Source organism: Canis lupus, chromosome 18 (assembly GCF_048164855.1).
Source record: "Canis lupus baileyi chromosome 18, mCanLup2.hap1, whole genome shotgun sequence".
Classification (NCBI taxonomy): Eukaryota; Metazoa; Chordata; class Mammalia; order Carnivora; family Canidae; genus Canis; species Canis lupus.
The window spans coordinates 48,035,286-48,057,371 of record NC_132855.1 but is presented as its reverse complement, the minus strand read 5'-3'; the positions used below and the strand labels follow the sequence as shown (position 1 = coordinate 48,057,371).

General features: G+C 38.6%; 1 protein-coding gene across 2 annotated transcripts in view; it reads left to right on the top strand.

Annotated features, from left to right (window-relative positions):
* The window catches only part of GRM3 (glutamate metabotropic receptor 3), a 209,478-nt gene that overhangs the window by 102,499 nt on the left and 84,893 nt on the right, over positions 1–22,086 (top strand). Inside the window, exon 2 of one of the 2 annotated variants that reach the window (XM_072784376.1) lies at positions 17,071–17,682. The exons of the other annotated variant lie outside the window; for it this stretch is intronic. Coding sequence (XP_072640477.1) covers positions 17,215–17,682 — 468 coding nt within the window. The 5' untranslated portion in view covers positions 17,071–17,214. The remainder of the gene's footprint in view (positions 1–17,070; positions 17,683–22,086) is intronic. 2 annotated transcript variants of the gene reach the window in all.

The window sequence follows — 22,086 nt, the reverse complement described above, 5'->3', positions numbered from 1 at the left end:
TCAAAACAGAAATGATAATGCACCCTTTAATATCTAGGGGGTAATAAGGATTTCAAAGCTATTATTTTAAAGGAAAAGTGACAGGAGATTTATTTTTCTCTATTTTAGGCCCATTTTCTGAGCCCATTTTAACTCATAAAGAGGCTTTTCCATGGGCAATTGTGATATTTAATATCTTTAGTCTTCTACATAAATCAAAGCTCTTTTCTCCTTATAGGTGTGTTCTCTGGACACTCCCATTTGTCCACATCATTAGGTAGTGAAGAGTTTTAGCCTCATCCACACTCCGCAGAGTTCAAGTATCACCTCAACACAAGTACACAAAGAGATAAACAAAAGCCTCAGGAAGACTCTGTTGGAAGATCTTGGTATCATCACCTCTGGCTGCCAGTTCAGCGCTACCCATTTTCTTGCCTCTGCATCCCACCACAGTAACATCCTAAGTGGTAACAATCTAAAATACCAACACAGTGAGTGTAGCTATAATCAACTGTTTTTATTAATGATTTCTTCAAGATCCTGTCACAGTTCAATAAACATGGAGTTGTTCAACGTGGTTGTTCTAAAAGCAGCTAATAGTAGGATGTAATTTGGAGCAGCTCCGGCTCACTTACAAAACCCTTGCTCCTTTAATTGTGATTTCACAGCCCACTGACCAGCACAGCCTGGAGCAAATGCTGTGGCAGGAATAGTTAGCGTTCTGCGCTCTGCAGCGGGCCCCTCTCCCTGTTGTTTTTCCTGTCGCCCTGTGGTTGACTTCTCCTTTTTCAAAAGCTCAGTATAGTGAAGTACCTGCCAGTCTTTTCTTTTTTTCTTCACCTGGCAGGAGGCAGCCTATGGATACACCTATTATTTTGCTTTTTGCTTTGTTTTAACCTTTCTCTTCCTCACCATTGTTCTCAGAGCAGCAGCATGTGGCCAATACACACTTTGTTTTCTACAGCTGGCTGCCATTGATCCCTGTGATTAAACAATAGAATACCTCCTTCTCTGCCTAGGCTCACCCACATCAGTATCCCTTTTTCTTTTCTTTTTTTATAAACTAACCGTCCCCTTGGGAAGGGACATGATTTTCTAATGGGAGAAATTTGTCAGCAGGAATTCCCAGTCATTTGGGGAAAAGTAACAGGTCTCTATCTAGAGGAAGAACATATTTGAAGAGCCTTGCGCAGCATGTTACAAACACAGATGTTCCAAAATAGGCACCACATACAGACAAGATTTCATCCAGGGCTGGGGTCCTCACCTAAGTTTTGTTTTGTTTTGTTTTGTTTAAGATTTTATTTATATATTTGAAAGAGAGCGAGAGCACAAGAGGGGTGTAAAGGCAGAGGGAGAGGGAGAGGGAGAAGCAGGCTCCCTGATCCATCCCAGGACCCCAAGATCACTACCTGAGCTGAAGGCAGAGGCTTAACCAACTGAGCCACTCAGGTGTCCCCTTACCTAAGTTTTAAAGCCAGACTCCAGAGGTGCCTGAGTGACACATTCTGTTAAGTGATTGACTCTTGGTTTCGGCACAGGTCATGATCTCAGAGAGTCCTGGTGTCTAGCCCTACATGGAGCCCCACATCGGGCTCTACTCTCAGCACGGAGTCTGCTTAAGACTCTCTCTTCCTCTCCCCCTGCCCCCTGTCTCCCCTCACCCCTGTGCTTGTGCTCTCTCTCTCTCTCAAAATAAATAAATAAATCTTAAAAAAAAAAAAAAGCCAGACTCTAAAAGAGGCATCTCCTTATACCATGGAACTCAGATTCTTCATATGAAAATTGAGGGGATCAAAGTTCAGTCTCCATGACTTCTAAGGCTTTCTACTAAAATATTTTATAATGCACTAGTACTCAGATTTTAAAAACAAGTACATACATTGCATTGTGATGCAGAGAATGGTGCCATATGGAGGAAGGGGCAGTGGAACTAGTGCATGAAGAGCTATACTGTGTAATTTCTCATAGAATTAGGGTACTGTCCTGTTGTTCACCAGTTGTTGTAGAATCAGCTCAAAACCCTCAAAAGAACCCTAATCTTGTCATTTTGTCTCACCCATGGTGAAGGTACTGCCATTGTTCTGGATATACATATGCCAAGTCTCCACAACTCTAATAACATATTCCAGAAGAGTATGAGAGGGTAAATGTTTAAGAAGTTTGAATGAAGCTTGGCAGGTAGTGTGTACCATGGTTTATGATCAATGGCATGCTTTTGAAATATGCACTATGACCACATATGTAATATGTGTTCACTAGAATGAATAATGTAACCTGGACAAATCAAATGATGTCAACTCACTAGTCCCGTGAGCTAAAACATTGAATTAATATGTCCAGATCTGGAAAAATATGCTGAGTTAAGAACACAAAGGAAAAGCATAAAATATTATCTTTGTGTTTTCTGGAGGCTAAAGAAAAGGACCATAATGGAGAAATAAGAAATGAGTAAGGTGCTAGACACTGGTGATGCTAAGACTAAATTGAGAGAGACAAGTGATATTTGAATGTTTTCAAGTGGCCAGAGGTAAGGCATACGAATTTAGACAGTATATTGAATAGGCTGGTTGGAGAGAAGACAGGTGTGTGAAATTCAACCCAAGAGGTCTATAGCAGGCAGAACCAGACACCAGAGGAGATGGACACTATCCAACAGTGTTAGTGGAAAATGGAAAGCCAGATTTGAAGCTACTGCAGTCAAAAGGGCAACCAACATATGAGGAAAGCTCAAGTTTCAAGAAAACAATGTGTTCCTGAAATATTTGACTAGGAAGAATAATTAAAAACAACTTTCTATAAAATTATCTGTGACCTTTTTAAATGAGAGTCCATTATAAGCAGAAATGTGGAGCATCAGGAAGATGCTAGAAGCAGATGTCTGCTTATATACTCTCACATAATAACTGATGGTGGGCCTCAGTTTCCCAGTTGTCTGAAATAGCACCAGACCTCACAGAGGACAGGATGGAGATACTAAAAAATTAACCATATCTGGAAAGGACAGTAGTAGATGCAGCCCTTGGAACTCTGCACTCACAGTTTGCCATCCTACTTTGACATGATTATCTAGCCCAAACTGTGTGGTAGAGGCAAACAATTACAGCAAGGAGAGGAGGTATCTTTTGGTCCTTATTGAGTTTGGCACACTGGAGTACTCTGCCAACATTAGTTTGGGTGACTTTGCACATTTAGCTTTTAACGGCCATCACAGTTCCTAGAAACCATATTTTCTTGAATTTAGAAGGGATGCTGTCTCACTCATCCTTGCATCATAGTACTGACACATCATAGATTGAATAAGTGATTTTTAAGAAATTATTGAGCAGAATTCCTTGAACACTGGAACCTAATAAGGTCAAGGATTAATTCCATTCAACTTTTCAGAACTGTAACCATAAAAGCAGTAGTTGCCACATCTCAGAATGGGTTCCTCTGAGTGGAGCTTAGCACCTCTGTTGCCATCCAGCCTAAGCTGGTGAATCATGGATACCACGTTCAGGCTGCAGGCGACTGGTGTACTAGCTGATTGCACTCTGATTCCTGATTTCTGCTGACATACAGGAAGGAAAACACAGTGACTAGTTTCCAGTTATAATGAGAAGGAGGCCTCTGCATGGCCAACACTCACTCACAATGAGGTAAGCCCTCATTTTCCACCAGGGCCTCTCTCCAGGCAGTAAGGGATTCTCTCATGAGGGCAAGTATCGTTAATAAGCCCGCAGTTGCAAGTTTATGTCATTACCCCTATGGCCGATTTGTCATACAAAACCATTTTTTAAAAAATACATAGCTGCTCTATAGCTGCTCTACTTCTTCACTTGATCATTACTTTTTAAGTTTTCACTGAAGTGTAATATACAGACAGAAAAATGCATCTATTGTAACAGTGCTGCTTGAATTTTCACACACAACACCCCTCATGGAACAAAAACCCCAATCAATAAACAGGAAGTTACCAGCACTCAAGGAGGGATCTCATTCTTCCTTCTAGGCACTAACTTCCCAGATCCCCAAGAGTGAAATCCATCCTGACTTCCAACACCATAGACTACTTTTGCTTGATTTTGGCTTTTACACAAGCAGACTGAGACAGTGTACACTCCTTTGTGTCTCACACCACCCCATTCTTGCCTGGGGAAATGGGCCTTTGTGTAATATCAGAGTGTCATAATTTCATGCTGGTAAATTGGGTGTAACACAAGGAAAGGAAGGCATGCCTTGAGGCTGTGTTATAGGAGGGCTTTGTGTTCTACTTGGTCTTTTTAAAAATACAGATAAAGTCAGAACCACTTTAAAAGTTCAAGCTATACAAGAGACACGTTAGCCTGCTGGTTGAAAATCTATATGCCTCCAGTTATACAGCTTTGTGTGAGGAGCTTCCCACATTTAGATATATACTGAGACAGAGGGATCATTCTCCCTGAAAAGCATGCAGGGACTGGATAAGAGGGCATAGGGCAGCCCAGACTTGTCGGCACAGGCATAGCAGTTGCCATGGAATTTAAAGACTAATAATCATTACAGCCACAAGGGCCCAAACCCTTTGTACCTGAGGCTCTGATGCCTTGTGATAATTAAAATTAAGACCATTTGTGGGCAGAATCTTAAACATTCTCATCTCAGTATACAAGTCAGTTAATGTCCTAGTCCAGACAGACACAGAAGAGGTGTCCAGCCCTCTCTCAATAAAACTCAGTATGACAGGAAAGGATCAAGGGAGCAGGGATGAAAACATGTTTTTTTCAGGAGAAAGGGAATAAATCAATTTGCTAAGCACCTTGCATCTTTTTCTTAGGTGATCACTTTCCATTTTCTCCTGGCATTTTATGGTCTCTAGCACCCATAAACGCCAAACAAGCCAGAATTTACTGGACATCAAGGAGCTTTGAGGTCCCACCTTGCATCATTCAGTCAGCCAGTGATTTCTCCCAAGATCACATAGCTCCTAAGCATCAGCCAAGAGAAAGTCAGCATAATAGAAGACTACCACCAGGTGGTTCTGTTCACTAACTGAGGAAATAAAGACTAAGCAGTTAAAGTAATTCAATCCTGAAACAACAGGCTTTGGACTCTAGGTGGCTATGTGGAGAGTTCAGAATACCACCCCGCCACACACCAATTGCACTGAAGCCAATGGCAAATTATCCTCACTACTGAAAATTTTAATAGTAGCTAACAGTTATTGAGCTAATGTTTTGTATTATTTTATCTAATCCTATAAACAAACCCTGAGATAGGTACTACCATTGTCTCCATTGGATACATATATAAAATGAGGAATAGGAAGGTGGTCATATGCCAATATTATAGATTCAAACATGTGTTTGACTACAGAGCCCACATTGTACAACAATGGCTTTCAAACTTCTTTTGACCATGAGCCAGTAAGAAATTATTTTACGTTATAACCCAAGACATACACTCATACACATCAGAAAAAAAAAAAAAACCGCTTTAGAAGATAATACTCAACCTTACTATATGCCTTGGATCAGTGTTTTTGGCTTTCTCTATTCTATTTTAAATACTTCTATTTCCTTTTAAAATGCTCATTGTAATTCACTAATGTATTTCATGACACATGAATAGCTTGTGATCTGCAGATAGAAAAGCACTGATCAAAGAAGGCATTCTGCAATATTGCTTTCCCACGCTTTTCCTATTTGATTCTCTAGGAACAGATTTTAAGATCATATTGTTAATATACCCAGTTGTGTGCTGGTAAATGTTTAAAAACCAGATCTGTAGGATTTGTGAGGAGAAACCAATTGTTAATGTTTGCTGATTTCTACTAAGTAAATACTCCCATTTTGCTAATTTGAAGCTACCAACGTGATATCACTGACACACAGAATTGGGAAGAAATATGAATAATTGGCCATTAAGAGCTCACATCAGCCGACTAAAGCACACCAATAATTTCCTCTTAAATTTTTCAACAAAGAAGAAGTGAACAAATATGTTTTAAAGTCACATCAGTCACCAGAGAACCCCATTACGCTGGAGATAACTCGTCAAAGGCATTTCATTGCCTGGCATTAAATTGGCTATTTGGTGAGGGAAGGATTATTCTCAGCCCAAAATTTCACAGTGGTTGATATGTACAAGTTGTTTCTAATTGAGTATGGAGTTCATAAGTGCTATAACTTGAAGAACACCAATTAGGTCCTCACACTGCAATATATGTACACTGAGGTTTCTAAAACCCAATGATTTATAATGTTTCTCTTTCCTTAAGCCACTGTTGTGGCCCATTGAAAATTTGACCATCCCTAACTGGTTAACAAACTAACTTGCATTAATGCGCTGAAAACTGACAGCTCAATATATCGGATGATTTCACTTGTCATAAGTAAGTTTCGAGAAAGTGGGGAATCTGATAAGAGTATGAAAGAAGGGACAACTAGAGTAGTTGCATTTCTAGGAAAATTTATTCATACATAGATAGAGTAACACAACAGGAACCATCATGAAGCCGGGGTCCATCTGAGATTCTGCATAGAATCAGGTACCTATGGTAGTGCATACCTGAGTAGGAGGAAAACTGCAAGATTAAATAAAATAATCTACATGAAACATTAATTTTAGTTTCTGGCAGAGGGTAGGTGCTTAATAAATTTTATTTTTTTAAGATTTTATTTATTTATTCATGAGACACACACACAGAGAGAGAGAGAGAGAGAGATTGAGATTGGCAGAGTCATAGGCAGAGAGAGAAGCAGGCTCCATGCAGGGAGCCCAATGTGGGACTTGATCGTGGAACTCCAAGATCATGCCCTGGGCCAAAGGCAGGCACTCAATTGCTGAGCCACCCAGGCATCCCAAATTTTAGCATCTTTAATAAAAAAGGAATGGGAAAAGAAGAGAGGTTCTACTCAGGAATCACCCAGGGACAAGTCACAAACATACTTCAAACTGACTTAAGCAGAAAGAAGAATTTGCTCTCTCACATAACTGGGAAATCATAGCTGGATTGAATAGTCCATATAATATTGTCAGGTTTCACTATTTTTCTGTCTCTTGGCTTTGCACCTCAGGCTCTTGACTCAAGGTGGTAAGATGGCTGCCAACAGCTCCGGGCTTATATCCATTTCTCATAGAAAGAGGATGCTTTTCTCCTGATTATTCTAAAATGTGTTCTCAGATTAACCCTGGTTGGCAATGATTTGGTCACAGACTCATCCCGGAACTGATTGCTGTGGCCAGGGACATATCACATTCTGGTTAGTCATATGTATCACAAGCTACCTATCAAGCCAAGAATGGATTCACCTTACGTTATGAACATATGCATCAGGTTTCCAAGAAAAAATTATGGTACAGTTTCAAGAAAAAATTAGAAATGGATGCTAATCAGTCAAACTACAAGGAAAAATCCAGTTTTGTTCTAGCTAATGAAAATCTTGCTTAAAACTGAAACTTTCCCCATTTTTCCCAATATCTTATTCAGCAAGTCAATTCAGGGGTGATATTCAAATGTTTAGCAATCAGTATCATGTTATGAAAATGGACAGTAGCCCTACCCTTCGTGTTGGAACCTAAAGACCCTACTGTACCAGAATTTAACACTTTCCTTGCTGGGTCATGAGGAAATTGGGAGAAGTGATAGAGATAAGCCAGTGGAAGAACCAGAGCAACCAGGAAAGTGGAGGAAAATCCAGAGGGCTTAGTGGATTTTACTGTTCACTAACTGAATGGAAGTATTTTAATATTTTAACAACTAGTATAGCTGTACCAGGGTTTCATCATTCATTGAATCTATTAACAGCTATATAATAAAGAAGAATATGTTATTGGCTATTGTCTATCTTTCAGAAGCATGGCCTCTGAATTATGGCATTGTTCTTTTAGCAGGGGGACTCTAGAAGGTGTAAAAAGGTTTTCAGCTAACAGGATCTAGGATAAATGCAAACATATACACAGAGAGAAGTAAAATCAAAGTATAATGGACAAAATGGTAGTGGAACTCATTTTTTCTTACCATTTTTTATTTTTGACAAATACAGTTTTCATGAACTCACTCTAACAATACCTGGTAACTAGATTTAATGGATATTCTTCTACAATAACCCATACATTTATCATTTCTGGTGCCCTTTATTCCTTCCTATATATTTGGATTTCCATCTGGTGTCATTTCCTCTTTGAAGTAATTCTTTTAACGTTTCTCATATTTTAAGTCTGCTGGCAATGAAATCTCTCACTTTTAGTTGCCTTAAAAATCTGTATTTCACCTTCCTTCTTGAAGCATATTTAAACTGGAAATAGATTTTTGGTATGTGACCAGTTTCCCTTCAGAACTTTAAAGATATCATTCTACTGCATTATGGCCACCAATGATTTTGATGAACAGTGAGCCTTCATTCATACTGTTACCCTGCATGTATGAGCTATTTTACTCTGTTTTCAAAGTTTTCCCTTGATCTTTGGTTTTAACAATTTGGCTATGATTTGCCTATAGTATAGTTTTATTTGTATTTATCCTGCTTAGGGTTTGCTGAGCTTCTTGGTTTTGTAACCTTATGTTTATTACCTAGTAAGGGGAATGTTCAGTCATTATTTCCTCAAGCATTTTTTTTTTACTTCCATTCTTTCTTCTCTCTTTCTGAAACTCAAATTGCACATGTATTAGGTTACTTAATATTGTCCAAGTGAACACTAAAGCTTTGTCCAAATTTTTTCAATGTCTTTTCTCTCTGGTCAAATTGGATCATTTCTTTTCATCTGTCTTCAAGGGTTTTGGGGTTTTTTTTAGTATTTTGTCATCTCCAATTTGTTGTGCCTCCTCACATGCATTTTATATTTAAATATTGTACTTTTGAGTTCTAGCATCTTTGTTTTCTTATGCTTTTCATTCTCTCATGAGATTTTTCATCTATTCATTCATATATTTAAATCTTTGAACATATTTATTATAGTCTACTTAAAGTTCTTGACTGCTAATTTCAAAATATGAATCATTTTAGGGCCTATTTCTATTGAATGCTTTCTCTCTTTACTCTGGGTCACATTTTCCTATTTTCTTATATAGCAAACATTTTTTTTATTGTATACTGGTTATTGTGGAATTATACTGAAGGCAGTCGAAGTTTTATCATCTTCCTTTAAGGGTTTTGAGTTTTGTCTTAGCAGGTAGTTAAATAACTGGTAGATAATTTTAGTTTTGTTAGACTTAGTTTTAGTCTCCTTAAAGCAGGTCTATTTAGATATAGACCTGTGACATGCCCCTCATCCCTGTGCTTGGCCCTTAGTTATAGAGGATAGCCTTTCTGGGAATCTAATTGAAAGTATAATAATGCTTGGTGTTGTCTCTCCACTTGAGCTGAGTTAGAACTTCATTGATTTTCCAATATGCATAACCTCTGATATTGACATTTATCTCTCAGTCTTCTTGCAGATAGATGATATCTGCCAGGCCTCACTGAGTCTCACCCTGTATATAACATGACCAGCCTTTGCACCACATAGATCTTCTGCTCACCATCTCTGTGCAGCTCTCTACCCTACAAAGTGCAACCACTTCAGAAGCCAAGAACTCTAATCGCTCCTTTTAAGGTCAACAATACTATCATTGCCCCAGGGCTGAAAGGTGCTCCCATGTAGAATATTGGGAAATTCATAGGGTAATCATGGAATTTCCCTCATGTGTCTCTTTCTCTCAAAGATCATAGCTTGCCTTATATATTTTGTTCAGTTTTATAGCTATTTTCAGCTGGAGGGGAGATTCAATACCAATTACTATGACTGGCCAGAAACAGAAGCCAGCTAAAGGTATTCTAACAGCGTCATATAGCGCTAGGCAAAGTTGGTGGGGTTTTAGATTTTTTTTTTAAATTTATTTATGATAGTCATACAGAGAGAGAGAGAGAGGCAGAGACACAGGCAGAGGGAGAAGCAGGCTCCATGCACCTGGAGCCCAACATGGGATTCGATCCCGGGTCTCCAGGATCACGCCCTGGGCCAAAGGCAGGCGCCAAACCACTGCACCACCCAGGGATTCCGGGGTTTTAGATATTTTACCATTTACCTGCTAAGGAAAACTTGAGAGATGGGTATGATATCTGGAGGGAAACCGGTATGATAGGTGTTGACATGTGTTCTCTTTCATGAGACTTTATTGGGCAATAATGATAAAAACTTCCTTAGATCCTAATTGTATATTTACTTCTCACTGTTACCTTGAATAATTTGCATTACAAATTTCTCTCTTTCTCTCTCTCTCTCTCTCTCTCTCTCTCCCTCTATTCAGCAATAGGTAATGTAATTCTTTCCAACCAGGAAGCTGTAAATTCATTGTGCAAAATACTTTGACATTATTCAAGAGAAAGGACTGTATACACACCAGACATTATAAATAACAGCCAGTTGATAGATCACATGACCAAGAGGTAAAAATGTTCCCCTATGAAGAATATTTCTCCATTTCTTTCCTTTACCATTTTGTCCAGAGCTACAAGGAAATCTTTTGACAAACCCAGTTTCTGTATTCTCTATTCATGCTGACAGACCTGTAACTTCTATTAGACTTTGCAGCTTCTAAGAGGAAAAGGACAAAGGTAGGCTGCAGGGAATTGGGGGAGGCCCAAATTCAAGGCTTTGTAAGGAAGTTAGGAAATGTAAGGATGAAATAACAGCTGAAATGGCAACACAAACACATACACACAGAAAAATACTGTGCAGTTTGTGGTGTTTAGAACAATAAAGATTTACTTCGATGAAAAGTGAATAAGTCTTTCATATAATCTCTATTGAATGAAGCAGGTTAGTATTATTGATTGGAAGTAAATTACCAGCAATTTCCCTAAGAACTAAAGTTTAGCACAATTGTAAATTTGTTTGCCTACCTCATAAAAACACTCTTTTCTAAATTCAGAGAATAAAGGAGATAGTATATGTGATTTTTTGCAGGGGGCAAAGAGTCAAAGTTGAAATAGTAAAGTGGGAGTTTCTACTTTTTTATCTTCAGTTTCGCTTTCTGCCTCCATCATCTCAACTGGCAGCGTCTCCTTCTAGATAGCCACCTAGGGTTTTGGGGCTTCTGTGTTCTCTGTGAATAAAACAGGCTCAAGGAAAGAGTCTGGTCAATTCATTTCCACTACTTGACCTAAGTTTTCGGCTATACAAAATTTTATGTATATTGTGGTATCTCAAACTTCCTCAATCTAGAAAATGTTGAGAGACAGCAGAACTGTCCTCCATAACTTCAAATCTAAATACATTGGTCTCGCCTCCACACTTCTTCTGCCTTGTCATTCATGCATCATGGAACCTGGACTGCAGGTTCTGTGTTGTTTTTCATTCTTCATTATTCACACCAATGTTTGTCCTAAACTCTATAATTTTTCTAGTTTCACTTTATATATTTTTTCTTAAAAATTAGCAATTCAAAGTCAAAGGAAGATTGAGAGCTATTTGAGTCAAGTTCTCTAAGTGCTAAAGTTGATTTTTGACCTATTATAAAATCACTTTGGGGGGAAAAGAGTTGTCTTTTCAGCTATCTTCTTCATTATCTGCAGGGAATTTCCAAATTACTTTTCCAATCCCTTGACCAATCTCTCAAAAACTTACATGCTCCTTGGAATTTAGCATTTAACCAATATTTGACAACTACATATGTGAGGCACTATGGGAAGAACAGAAATGTCTAAGGCATTGTCCTTGAAATGCAATAGCTCAATCTAATGAGGAAGAAAGAAAGAATGATTTTCAGGGGCACCTGGGTGGTTCGGTCAGTTAAGCACTTGCCTTTGGCTCAGGTCATGGGATCCTGGAATCTAGTCTTGCACTGGGCTCCCTGCTCAGCCTGGAGCCTGCTTCTCCCTCTGCCTGTCACTTCACCTGCTTGTACTCACTTTCTCTCTCTCTCTCTCTCTCTCTGTCAAATAAATAAAATCTAAAAAAAGAAAGAAAGATTTCCAATTGCTAAATTTCTATTTCAAAAAACTAGGCAAATAAGTATAAAACAAAATATGATCATTATAACAAACATAGAACAAACTATACAGGATCAGCAAATGGAATTAGACCACTTTACAGTTGTAGTAATTTAAACTAGAAGTTTTAAGCTATATTCGCTAAAAATGACTGGGTTTTAGTCAGCTACTCATAACAATCTCTTAAAAACTTCTGGAAAAAATATGTTTGTTGCCTAGTAAGAGTAAAAGATTCAGAATTGCGCATGATACATACTGCTATTAAAAAATGTCAGTAAGCTACAGGCTCTGTTTACCCAGTTGAAAATGGCAGTTCAAGAACAAAGGCCATGTCTTTTATTGTCTATAATTCTGGCAGCTGAAAAAAAAATTACCAGAAGTGCAACAAAATTTCATAGATTATCAATAACCCCAAATTTTCTCCAGATCGTTTGGATGTGCAAGGCTTTGAACACTCAAAGCCCGTCAGCAACTTAAGGGTTTCTTTTTAGGAGAGAGTGGTCATGGTGGCTAGCATGATATCTCCCCTGAATAAACTACTTATTCATTGAGTCCAACTGGATTTCATTTTCAACACCCGGTTCCTGGGCAAAGTCAAGAGAGGAAGGAAAATACATATTAGCATACACAGAGTATACGAATGCTTCTTGCCCACACATTCCAGGGGTTATATTCACAGCAAACCTCTGAGGTTCTATTAATGCACTGATTAATAAAACATTGGTGAGCAGGTTGCCTACAGAGAGGGCTACACATGCTTGTTTATAGTTGACACATCACTCATCATCCCTGAACGGAGAACTTTGACTGCAGAGCTGCCATTCTCCAGCTGCATATGAATGTGGCTGCAGTGGGGAGCCTGTTTATCTGGGGAATGTGCTGCTGGCTGATTTATAATGAACGGAACTTGAAAAGAAGTGGTTGGTGCCCTTTCCCACAATCGGATAAGCTGTTACTCAGAGATAAACAGTTGCATTAAATTAAGCATGTTTGTCTATTTTTCAATGTTAAATTTTAATTTCCTGTTCTTTTAGCTCTCAGGGCTTCATTTTAAGTAATGCTAAGTGTCTTTAAATTATTCATGGCCCTACAGTCTTAATCATTTTAAATTTTGCTTTAAGGAAAAGGTAAACAAAAAATACTAAGATCGCATATTTAAACATTACTCTAATTGATTTTTAAGTTGTAATTCTCCAGGACTACACTGAATGTTACTCAAAGATGTCTTGGCAGAGGGCTTAAAGGAAAAATATTTTACATAACATTGTCAACTTCTTTTTAAGATACGTATATCTAATTTTTAAATGTTTTCATGTAATATTTAATGGATTGCTTTTTGAGTCAAGCACTTAATTACACCTTCAAAGAAACCTAAGGTACGCTGCTTTTTAAGATTTTCATAAATGATGGAGATAGTTGGTAAAAACAGATGAGTTATCTTTCTGTTGCTTTCTAAAGAAAAATACCTAAGCATTTAGAAAGTCGTTTGACAGCAGAGATAATGTCCATTTGTTTGCAATTAAAGTTTATATTCTGCAGAGCCAGCTGATGGCCTAGCACACACATAGTGGGTGTTCAGTAAATATTTGAGTGAATGCATCTCTGATGCTTTGAAATAGGATAATATGCATGCTTTTAATTTAGAATTCTCCTGACTGAAGCTTTCACTTAAGTAAATGTAGGTCAACCTGAGGCCACAACTCTTCTAGCTGCATAGGGACCCATGTCAGCAGCAACTGCCAAATACAAAGACAGCATTTTTCTCTGGCATCTTTACAGAGTTAATTCCTCTAGTTCTACCTGTTAGCGGTGCTACCATCAAAGAGCATAATAGGATAAGAGTCCTTGGGATGGTTAGGTAGGTGATGAAATAAAATAACCACTTTCTCTATTTTAGTTCTCTTTTCCTGTGCCACAAGTAAAATAGTAAAGAGTCATCTGCAAACATAATAATCATGGATGTCTCTATTCCTTCAAGAAGCATTTGTTGAATACCTTCTACATCGCAGGCAGACACTCTGCCAAGCCATGGATACACAAAGATAAATAAAACACAGCTCCTACCTGTGAAACAGATAGACTAATATGTTTTAGGACTTTTAGTGTGTAATGTGACGTTCCCTTTCAAGTCTGCTTCAGCAAAGAGCATTTTTTCTCAGAAAATCTTTCTTCAGATTCAAAAGATATCCATATTTTTTCATATATACATGGTAATATTGTGTTGATGAGCTTCTTTTAATTAGCTATTCTCTTTTATTAGGCACATAAAACAATTATTTTATAGAGCTATTTCTGCTGCTTTATCATTGATAATCATCACAGTGTCTTTTGCCTTCCATGGCAGTTTTGCTTCAAAGGGAACTGCACATACAGATCAAAGACAGACCAGAAATTGATATGAAACCAAAAAAACCCTACTACAATATCAACTTTTTAAAAAATTATTATTATTAGATTTTCTGGTGCACTGTGGCAGATCTCCCAGAGAGGCTCTGGGCTAACACTGAGCATTCCAATGACTGCTGTTGTCATTGCTGAGGCTCACACATAAATAAACAAAACAAAACCCAGATGACTCTTGTGTCTCAAAAAAAAAAAAAAAAAAAACATCACTTGCTCCATGAAGAAGGAACAGAAAGCATTGGGAACTCAGGTTTTAAAGGGCACTGCTAACATGAAAAGGGAGAAATGTCAAAAATGTTGAAGTACATACTGGAATAGTTCCTGTTTCTATTTTTTGTGAGTTTTGATTTTTTTTCCTCATACCTCAAAAATCCTCAGTGTTTTGCTATTCTATTTATTCCCAATGAGCAGACAAGGAAACAAAAAAAGAATGATAATAGTAAAAATAAACATTTCTTGAACTAGCTACAGTAGGGATATAAAGCAGGAAGTAAACAATTTCACCAGGGAAGGAAGATAAGAAAAAAATTCTCAGACTTTTCTAGTGGTGACTATTGAGTCTTAAATGTTAAGTGGGTGATTACTAGAAAATGAGTATAGAAGAGCATTCGCGGCAAAGGGAAAAACACGAGTAGAACCAAGGGGCCATCAACATTCTAGATATCCTCTCAGATAAACATGGTTCAGTAACAGCTGGAGCATAAGATGTGAAGGCAGAGGTGGGATGGAACTGATGGGCATGGTGAGCAGTAACACTTGAGAGCTAGCCAAGGATAAGATCATAGAGCACAAAGAAGTCAATTCGTCAACCTAGAGGCAAAAGGAAGTCAGTATAGATTGACGGGAGATGGACCATTCTGAACAATTAAGATTATGCATTATTCAAGTACCTCCTCCAACAGGACACCATTCAGATTATTATCATTTGCTAATCTATCACACAGGTTGTGTGGCTTTCAGACATCCTGATTAAGTTTAGATGTGGCCAGAAGAGCCCCCTCCTTCATAAAACCTACCAATACATAATTATGCACAAAAGCAGAAGGGCAGACAGGTATACCAAACCACACACAGGGACAGGCACCTGTACCGTGTCAGGAGAACTCTCCAGGAATCCCTACTATCACTTCTCTCACCAGATTCTAAAAATAGTAAGCTTGCCTCCTCCGGGAGAAGGGCAGTGAACAAGCAGAGCGAGGGAGCTGGCCAGTGCTTGCTCTAGTGCTAGGGAGATGGTTGGCAAGGAGTACAACAATAGGCCCATTGGTTTGTGTGCATGCAAGCAGGCTACTCCACACCAGGATTTTGGCAAGCTCCCTGGGAAGACCCCAGCCTATTGTCAAAAGCAGGATCCTCATAATAGGGCTTTGCCTGATTCCATTAAGCCGTTTTGTAAAAAGAAGCTTGATCTATGGAACTGTCCTAAATTACAACCTACTACGGAAACCCCCACACTAGTAATCACTATACTCTTCGAAATTAGAGGGCCAAATCGGGGCTTGCCTAACACTGGCTGGAGGAGACAGCTATCAGCCATTGGACTTTCTTCATCATCTGTAGTACAGGTTATACAATAATAAATTTGAAAATTTTGTACTTGAGAAAGGTTATTATCTTTCCCTTCCTCATGAAAACATGCTTTTAGGGCCTGCAGCAGCTGTACAGGAATCTACTGCTATGGTCCTGTTAGTGATAACAAGAGCCTCACACAGCAGAGTTATAAACAAGGAGGTGGCTTTGAGAGATGTTAAATGGGTAGACTTTACAGGACTTAGTGGCTAATTAAGTGTGGGAGGGAGTTAAGCAGGAAAAGCTCCAGCTTGCAGGTTTCTGGCTTGAGAAGCTGGGTACAGAGATCCATTCACAGAGATAAGGGAGAAGTTATAGCTTATCGACCTTGAGATGTCAGAGGGATGTGTAGGCAGATCTGTTTAGGAGGCAGACAACCTAGGAGTCATTTCAGTGATAGTTAAAACGGTGAAAGCAGATGACCTACAGGAATGCAGTGGGGGAGGAGGGTCCAACAATGGAATGTGAGATGTAGAAGCAAAAGAACAGAAACTTAGGAAGTTGGAGCAGGTAGAAAGGAGTCAGAATTTCAAATGAGGTCAAGTAAAATGAGGACTACAGTGGGGTTAGTGAATTTGGAAACTAGTAAATAAGTAGTAGCTTTTTCCAGAGCTTTTTAAATTTTATTTTAGAGATTAAAGGCAGAATCTTGATTGCAGTGGGCTGAGAGTATCTGGAACAAAGGGAGATCAGGAATGTGGTGGTAGAAATGAAGAAACAGTGAAAGATTTCCCATTGCTCTGTCCCCAAATGGAAAGAAAAGAGTGAATAAAAAGGAAAGGTCTATAAAGGAAGCTGAAAGAGAAGGGGTAAAGACTCATATCCAAGTTACTATCCTACCAACAGCAGAGTCAATGACTAAATAGATGGAGTTCTGAACTTAGCATTAGGAAAGCTAGAAAACACTACTTCCATTCTAGGTACACTTTGTCAAGTCACTTAACTTCTTTAGTCCTCGGGATCCATTTCTGGGAGATGGGAGCATTAAGATCTATGTCACTATGTGTTGTAAGGACTGGGTGAGGATATCTGTGGGAGAGTGCCTGGTGCAGGGGTACAGTATGTGTCTGCTAAATGGTAACTTGAGTCATGCTCCCTTCAAAGGTCTGATGGGGGGGGGGCATCCATATAATCACTATTGTTTTCTTTACCATTTTTGTTCATATAATTTTTATCTCTTTAGGAATTTGGTGACAGGCTCTGTTAGTCTGTTCCTCCCTTATTTGAAGGACAGGCAAAAGATCCAGTCTGGAAATGAGAGAGGAGGCCTAGTGGGCAACATTGGCTTCATCCATTGATATCTCCCAGAGGTACAGAAACGGGATTCATGAAGATGTTGACAAGACTCCAAGTTCTTACGTTAGCTTTGTTTTCAAAGGGATTTTTACTCTCTTTAGGGGACCATAACTTTTTGAGGAGGGAGATTAAAATAGAAGGGGACCTTGTTTTAGGGGGCCTGTTTCCTATTAATGAAAAAGGCACTGGAACTGAAGAATGTGGGCGAATCAATGAAGAACGAGGGATCCAACGCCTGGAAGCCATGCTGTTTGCTATTGATGAAATCAACAAAGACAATTACTTGCTACCAGGAGTGAAGTTGGGTGTACACATTTTGGATACGTGCTCAAGGGATACTTATGCATTAGAGCAATCACTGGAATTCATCAGGGCATCTTTGACTAAAGTGGATGAAGCTGAATATATGTGTCCTGATGGATCCTATGCCATTCAAGAAAATATTCCACTGCTCATTGCAGGGGTCATTGGCGGCTCATACAGCAGTGTTTCCATACAGGTAAGATGGGCCAGTACTATTACTAAAATGCTGTGTCTCTTTGGTTTTATGTCGCAGGGAAACAAAAAGAAAATGTCCTAATAATTTCATTAATGGATGATATTAACAATATAATTGATGATGTCTATGGGTATTTGATAATACAGTATTGCAAACCGAACCTTTCTCTGGCAATGAAAATTATTTAGAAGGGTATCAGATAGCTACTATAGCATAACAAACTACCCCAAAATTTAATGACTTGAAATAATAATTATTTATTATTATAGTTTATAATTCTGAAGATCAGCTGGAGTGAGCTGATCAAGGCTGGGTTCAGGTTCTACTTCAGGTTGTCCCTTATCCTCCACCTGGAATCAGTGGGCTTGCTCAAATGTGTTCTCAGAGAGATGGCAGAGGTGCAAGGGAATGCAGACTTAACTACACAGGCCCCTTCCAGGCTTCTGCTGATGGCATATCTGCTAGTATCCCATTTACCAAAGCAACTGACAAGGCTCAGCCCAGAATCAAGGAGCAGAGGAATGTGTCCTGCCCATAGGACAAGTGCTACAAAGTTACGTCACAAAGGATGTGGATATAAAGTGGCATGATGATTTGAAGCCATCTATACAATAAACTACAGGAAGAAACAACATTGAAATTATTTTTTACACTAATTTATACTAAGGCGTCATTTTGTTCAGAGATAAATCATAAACAATTTCTCATGGTGTAAATCTGAAAATGTACACAAAAAAGCCACTGAATTACTACCATAAGAAAAAAAAAGGAAACAATTCATCATGTAACAAGCTAGATAAAAAGCTGACAATTGGCTCTCATAATTTTGTTGGGAAAAGAAGGAACGTATTATTCAAACTCTAGCAATACTCACAGGGCCATGGAATTTTAGAGACAGAAAAGAGCTGAGAAAATTGTCTAACTCAACCTTTTCATTTTCCCAAGCCCCAGAAAGACTAGTTTCATGACAACACCCATTGGTAGGTAGCTCAAGCATTAGAACTCAGATCTTGTGTACTTTTGTGCTCTTTGAACCATCCCATATGATTTCTATGTGTTAGTTGTAGTTCAATATTTTTTGTTTCCTACCAGATTACTACAATCAAAGCCCCAAGCACTAAAGGAAGTCATATTACATTCATGTTGTCTTTATATGTCACAAACCACTTAATTGGCTCTATTTGCCTTGGAATAATCTTTTTTCTATCTCCCAGATTCTTGCATTTAAGATTCTTTGCTGTTCTAAATGAGGTAATTCAAATTCTTTCCTTCTTCAGAACACACCCTCATATTATGAGTAATTAGGATAATTGGTTTTCCATAAACATCCTTTGACTTCATTAGGTGAATAGAAAATATTGCACATCTCAAAGCATATTATGTTAATTTTGCCGCTATTTCTATATTTGGATCAGGAGAGATGGGATTTGCTATTTGAGAAGAGAGAATTAAAAATATGTATCTGTCATCTTTCAACAATAATTTCACCAGATGAGTGTCAATAATTTTATAAATATTTATGATATACCCGATATTGCCACTGGTAAGGGATTACACATATACTTTTCTGATCTTAGTTTCTCCCAGTGCAGTAAATAACATTCTATAGCAGATGTGTAAATACCTATTTTTCCAAAGTAATTAACAAACTATGCCAGGCACATAGATTTTTTAAATCTAATTTTACTTATTTACTATCTGAGTATATCCTCAAAAAAGGGCAGATTGTTTTAGGGAAAAAAAACATGGGCTATTAAAATCCTGTACAAGTTCACAAGGAAAGAAGCTACTTCTTAATCTTCAAAGGACCTGGCTTATTATTTCATTTATTTGGACAATATTACCATAAAGTCACAAATGCTGATATGGTTTCTGTCTCCATAGTATAAATAAGGAAGCCAAAAGTATTATGCTATAATGAAAAGGATATCAATTTTTTACCAGAAAGACTTGGATTTTAATTCCATCCCCATCATTGACTAACCTACCTGTAAAATAAGCAAAATAGCATGTATCTTGTCAGGTTGTTCAGAGGATACATTAAACGTATCTGTGGGAAACAGCTCACCAAAACACTAACAGATACAATAAATAGTAACTATCATGTCCCCACAATAACAGGAAAATGTCAGTGGAAGAGCCATACCTAAAACCAACTCCGAGGCCCTCCCAGTGGCCAAACCATGGTTGAAGCCCCATGTACCTCAACAGCAAGTCACCCCCTTCTGTGTGTTCTGCACTGTGACAAGGGTAGAAAGACCACTAACATAAGAGTGAACACAGCCTTGGCCTCAAGGAACTTAAAATCTGGCTCCAGCTACAATACTTCTATGAAGTAACAGTAACTACAATTCAGAATATGTTTATGTGGCTCACAAGGTCAGAAACGAAATTTAGAAAGGTTCTGAGGAAGACTGATAGAATGACAGTTGCATTGGAGAAAGGCTACATGGATCATGTAGGCTACATTCAGCATCATGAATGAGATGCTGGATCTCAGGAAACCAATTAGAATATTGTGGCAGATGTCTGTGTGCCAAGGGAAAAGCCTTGACATGAGGAAGGGGGTGAGCTGGAGAGGAAGTGCAGAGAGGGCTTCACTTCCTCCTCCACAGGACGCCTCCTGGTGTCATGAATGCTGAGGCTCTGACTAGATCACACACAGGCTGGTCCCAGCCAAGGTAAGCTAGAAGGTAGAGCAATTTGTCTATACACCTAACTTCACACACTCTTCCAAGGGTCCAAGAGACCCTTCCTCAAAGGGCCTTGCTTTCAGCTAGGTATTGTGAAAGAAGAAAGGTTTGAGGAAGCTCTTAGCTACAGAGCTAAGAATTAAAGTGTGTTATCTATTTGAAACAAGCCTTTTAATAAGAATTTTAAAACAAGTAGTCAAAGGCATTCCAAAGCGATACATTTCTGATGGTGAACTGAAAGCACTCTTACACACTAACAGAGAAAATATTTTAGGAGAGTGGCTTTTTCAGGGTACCCCGCATACTCACCTACTGCTCTTGGACTGATTCTCATCACAGGCCCCGATGTTGTAACTATAGTGACAGCATGTAGCTAGTGGCCACAAAGATTCATTCACATCAGTCAACACGCCAAATCCAATTTTAAGTACTTTTGACTTCCTGAATATTTACTAGGAAGTACTTTGCTTGAACCGAGCAGAAGGAAAAAAGAGGGTGAAGCCATGGAAGAAATGTACTAACATGAATCCACCACACAGTTAAAAATTCCTATCATCTAAGTGTAGCTCCCAGTCCCAAACCAGATCACAGAGTTTTCTGTCACAAAATTGCCTGGTGAGAGAGAGAATTTTAGAAAATGGTAATAATCTCCCCAGGTGAGCCTAGATTACTTCATTGGTGGGATTGCTCCAGGAGATGCTTTCTCTCCAGCTTCCTCTTCTTTCATTATCTCCTCACAGAAAAGAACTTTCTGGAAGTCAGCAGTGGAGATGCCCCTTGCTGTGTTAGCTCATACAATAGGCATTGTTTGCAGAGAATGAAAACTGCCTGAAAGGGGAAATTCTTAATGATTTGCTGAGTTAAACTGTATCACCATGGATGAAGACCTTAATAATTATTTTCCCAATGCTCTTACTAAGTAGTGCAAACTACTCTGTGGTTGTCCTTTTTATAAAACAACAGTATTGATTTCTTAACTGGATAATCAATGAAAGCTAGCATCAAAAATCCTTCTTTATTAGCAAATACACGTGGGGTCTATTCACCCCCTCTGGTCAATCAGTGTCTTTTCAAAGCATTTTAAAGATGATTCTGCTCTTCTCTACAAGCCTGCAATCCACCCACTTTGAGGGAAAATAGTATTTATTCAAGAAGAGGATCAGGTTGGTTGCTTTAGCGCAGCAATTGTCTACATGGTACTTATTTTGAAGCATTGTTTATGCTTGTGCTTTTTTAAACAGACCGTAGTTAGAGCTCCTCAATTGTCCATTCAAAAATGTCCCTTGAATCCTTCCCAAAAATGTTCCTCACTCCTTTTCAGAGGCTGTATCATTTCTTCAGCTTTTCTTGCAGTGTGGAACACATTTTAACTGAACGTGTAAGTATAAATTGACCCAGTTGCTGTGTCCCTGAGTGTTAAACTGACCTCAGCAACAAATCGGGACATGGGTTAGATGGCATCTACAAGGTGAACTCATAGAAAGGGAGAAGAGAGCCTTGAGAGTTTCTCACTACTCCTTTCTCATGCCTGGTATGGTTAGATGCTTTTACAGAATTTTTAGTAATATCCATATCTGAGGACCTCTCTTACCCTGGGAGAGGGTCATTATAACATTCTTATTTATCATGACATGGATTTGGATATGCCATGCATTGCTCACATCATGTGTCTGACAAGAACAACTCCTTAAACTAAATCCCCTGCAGTAAG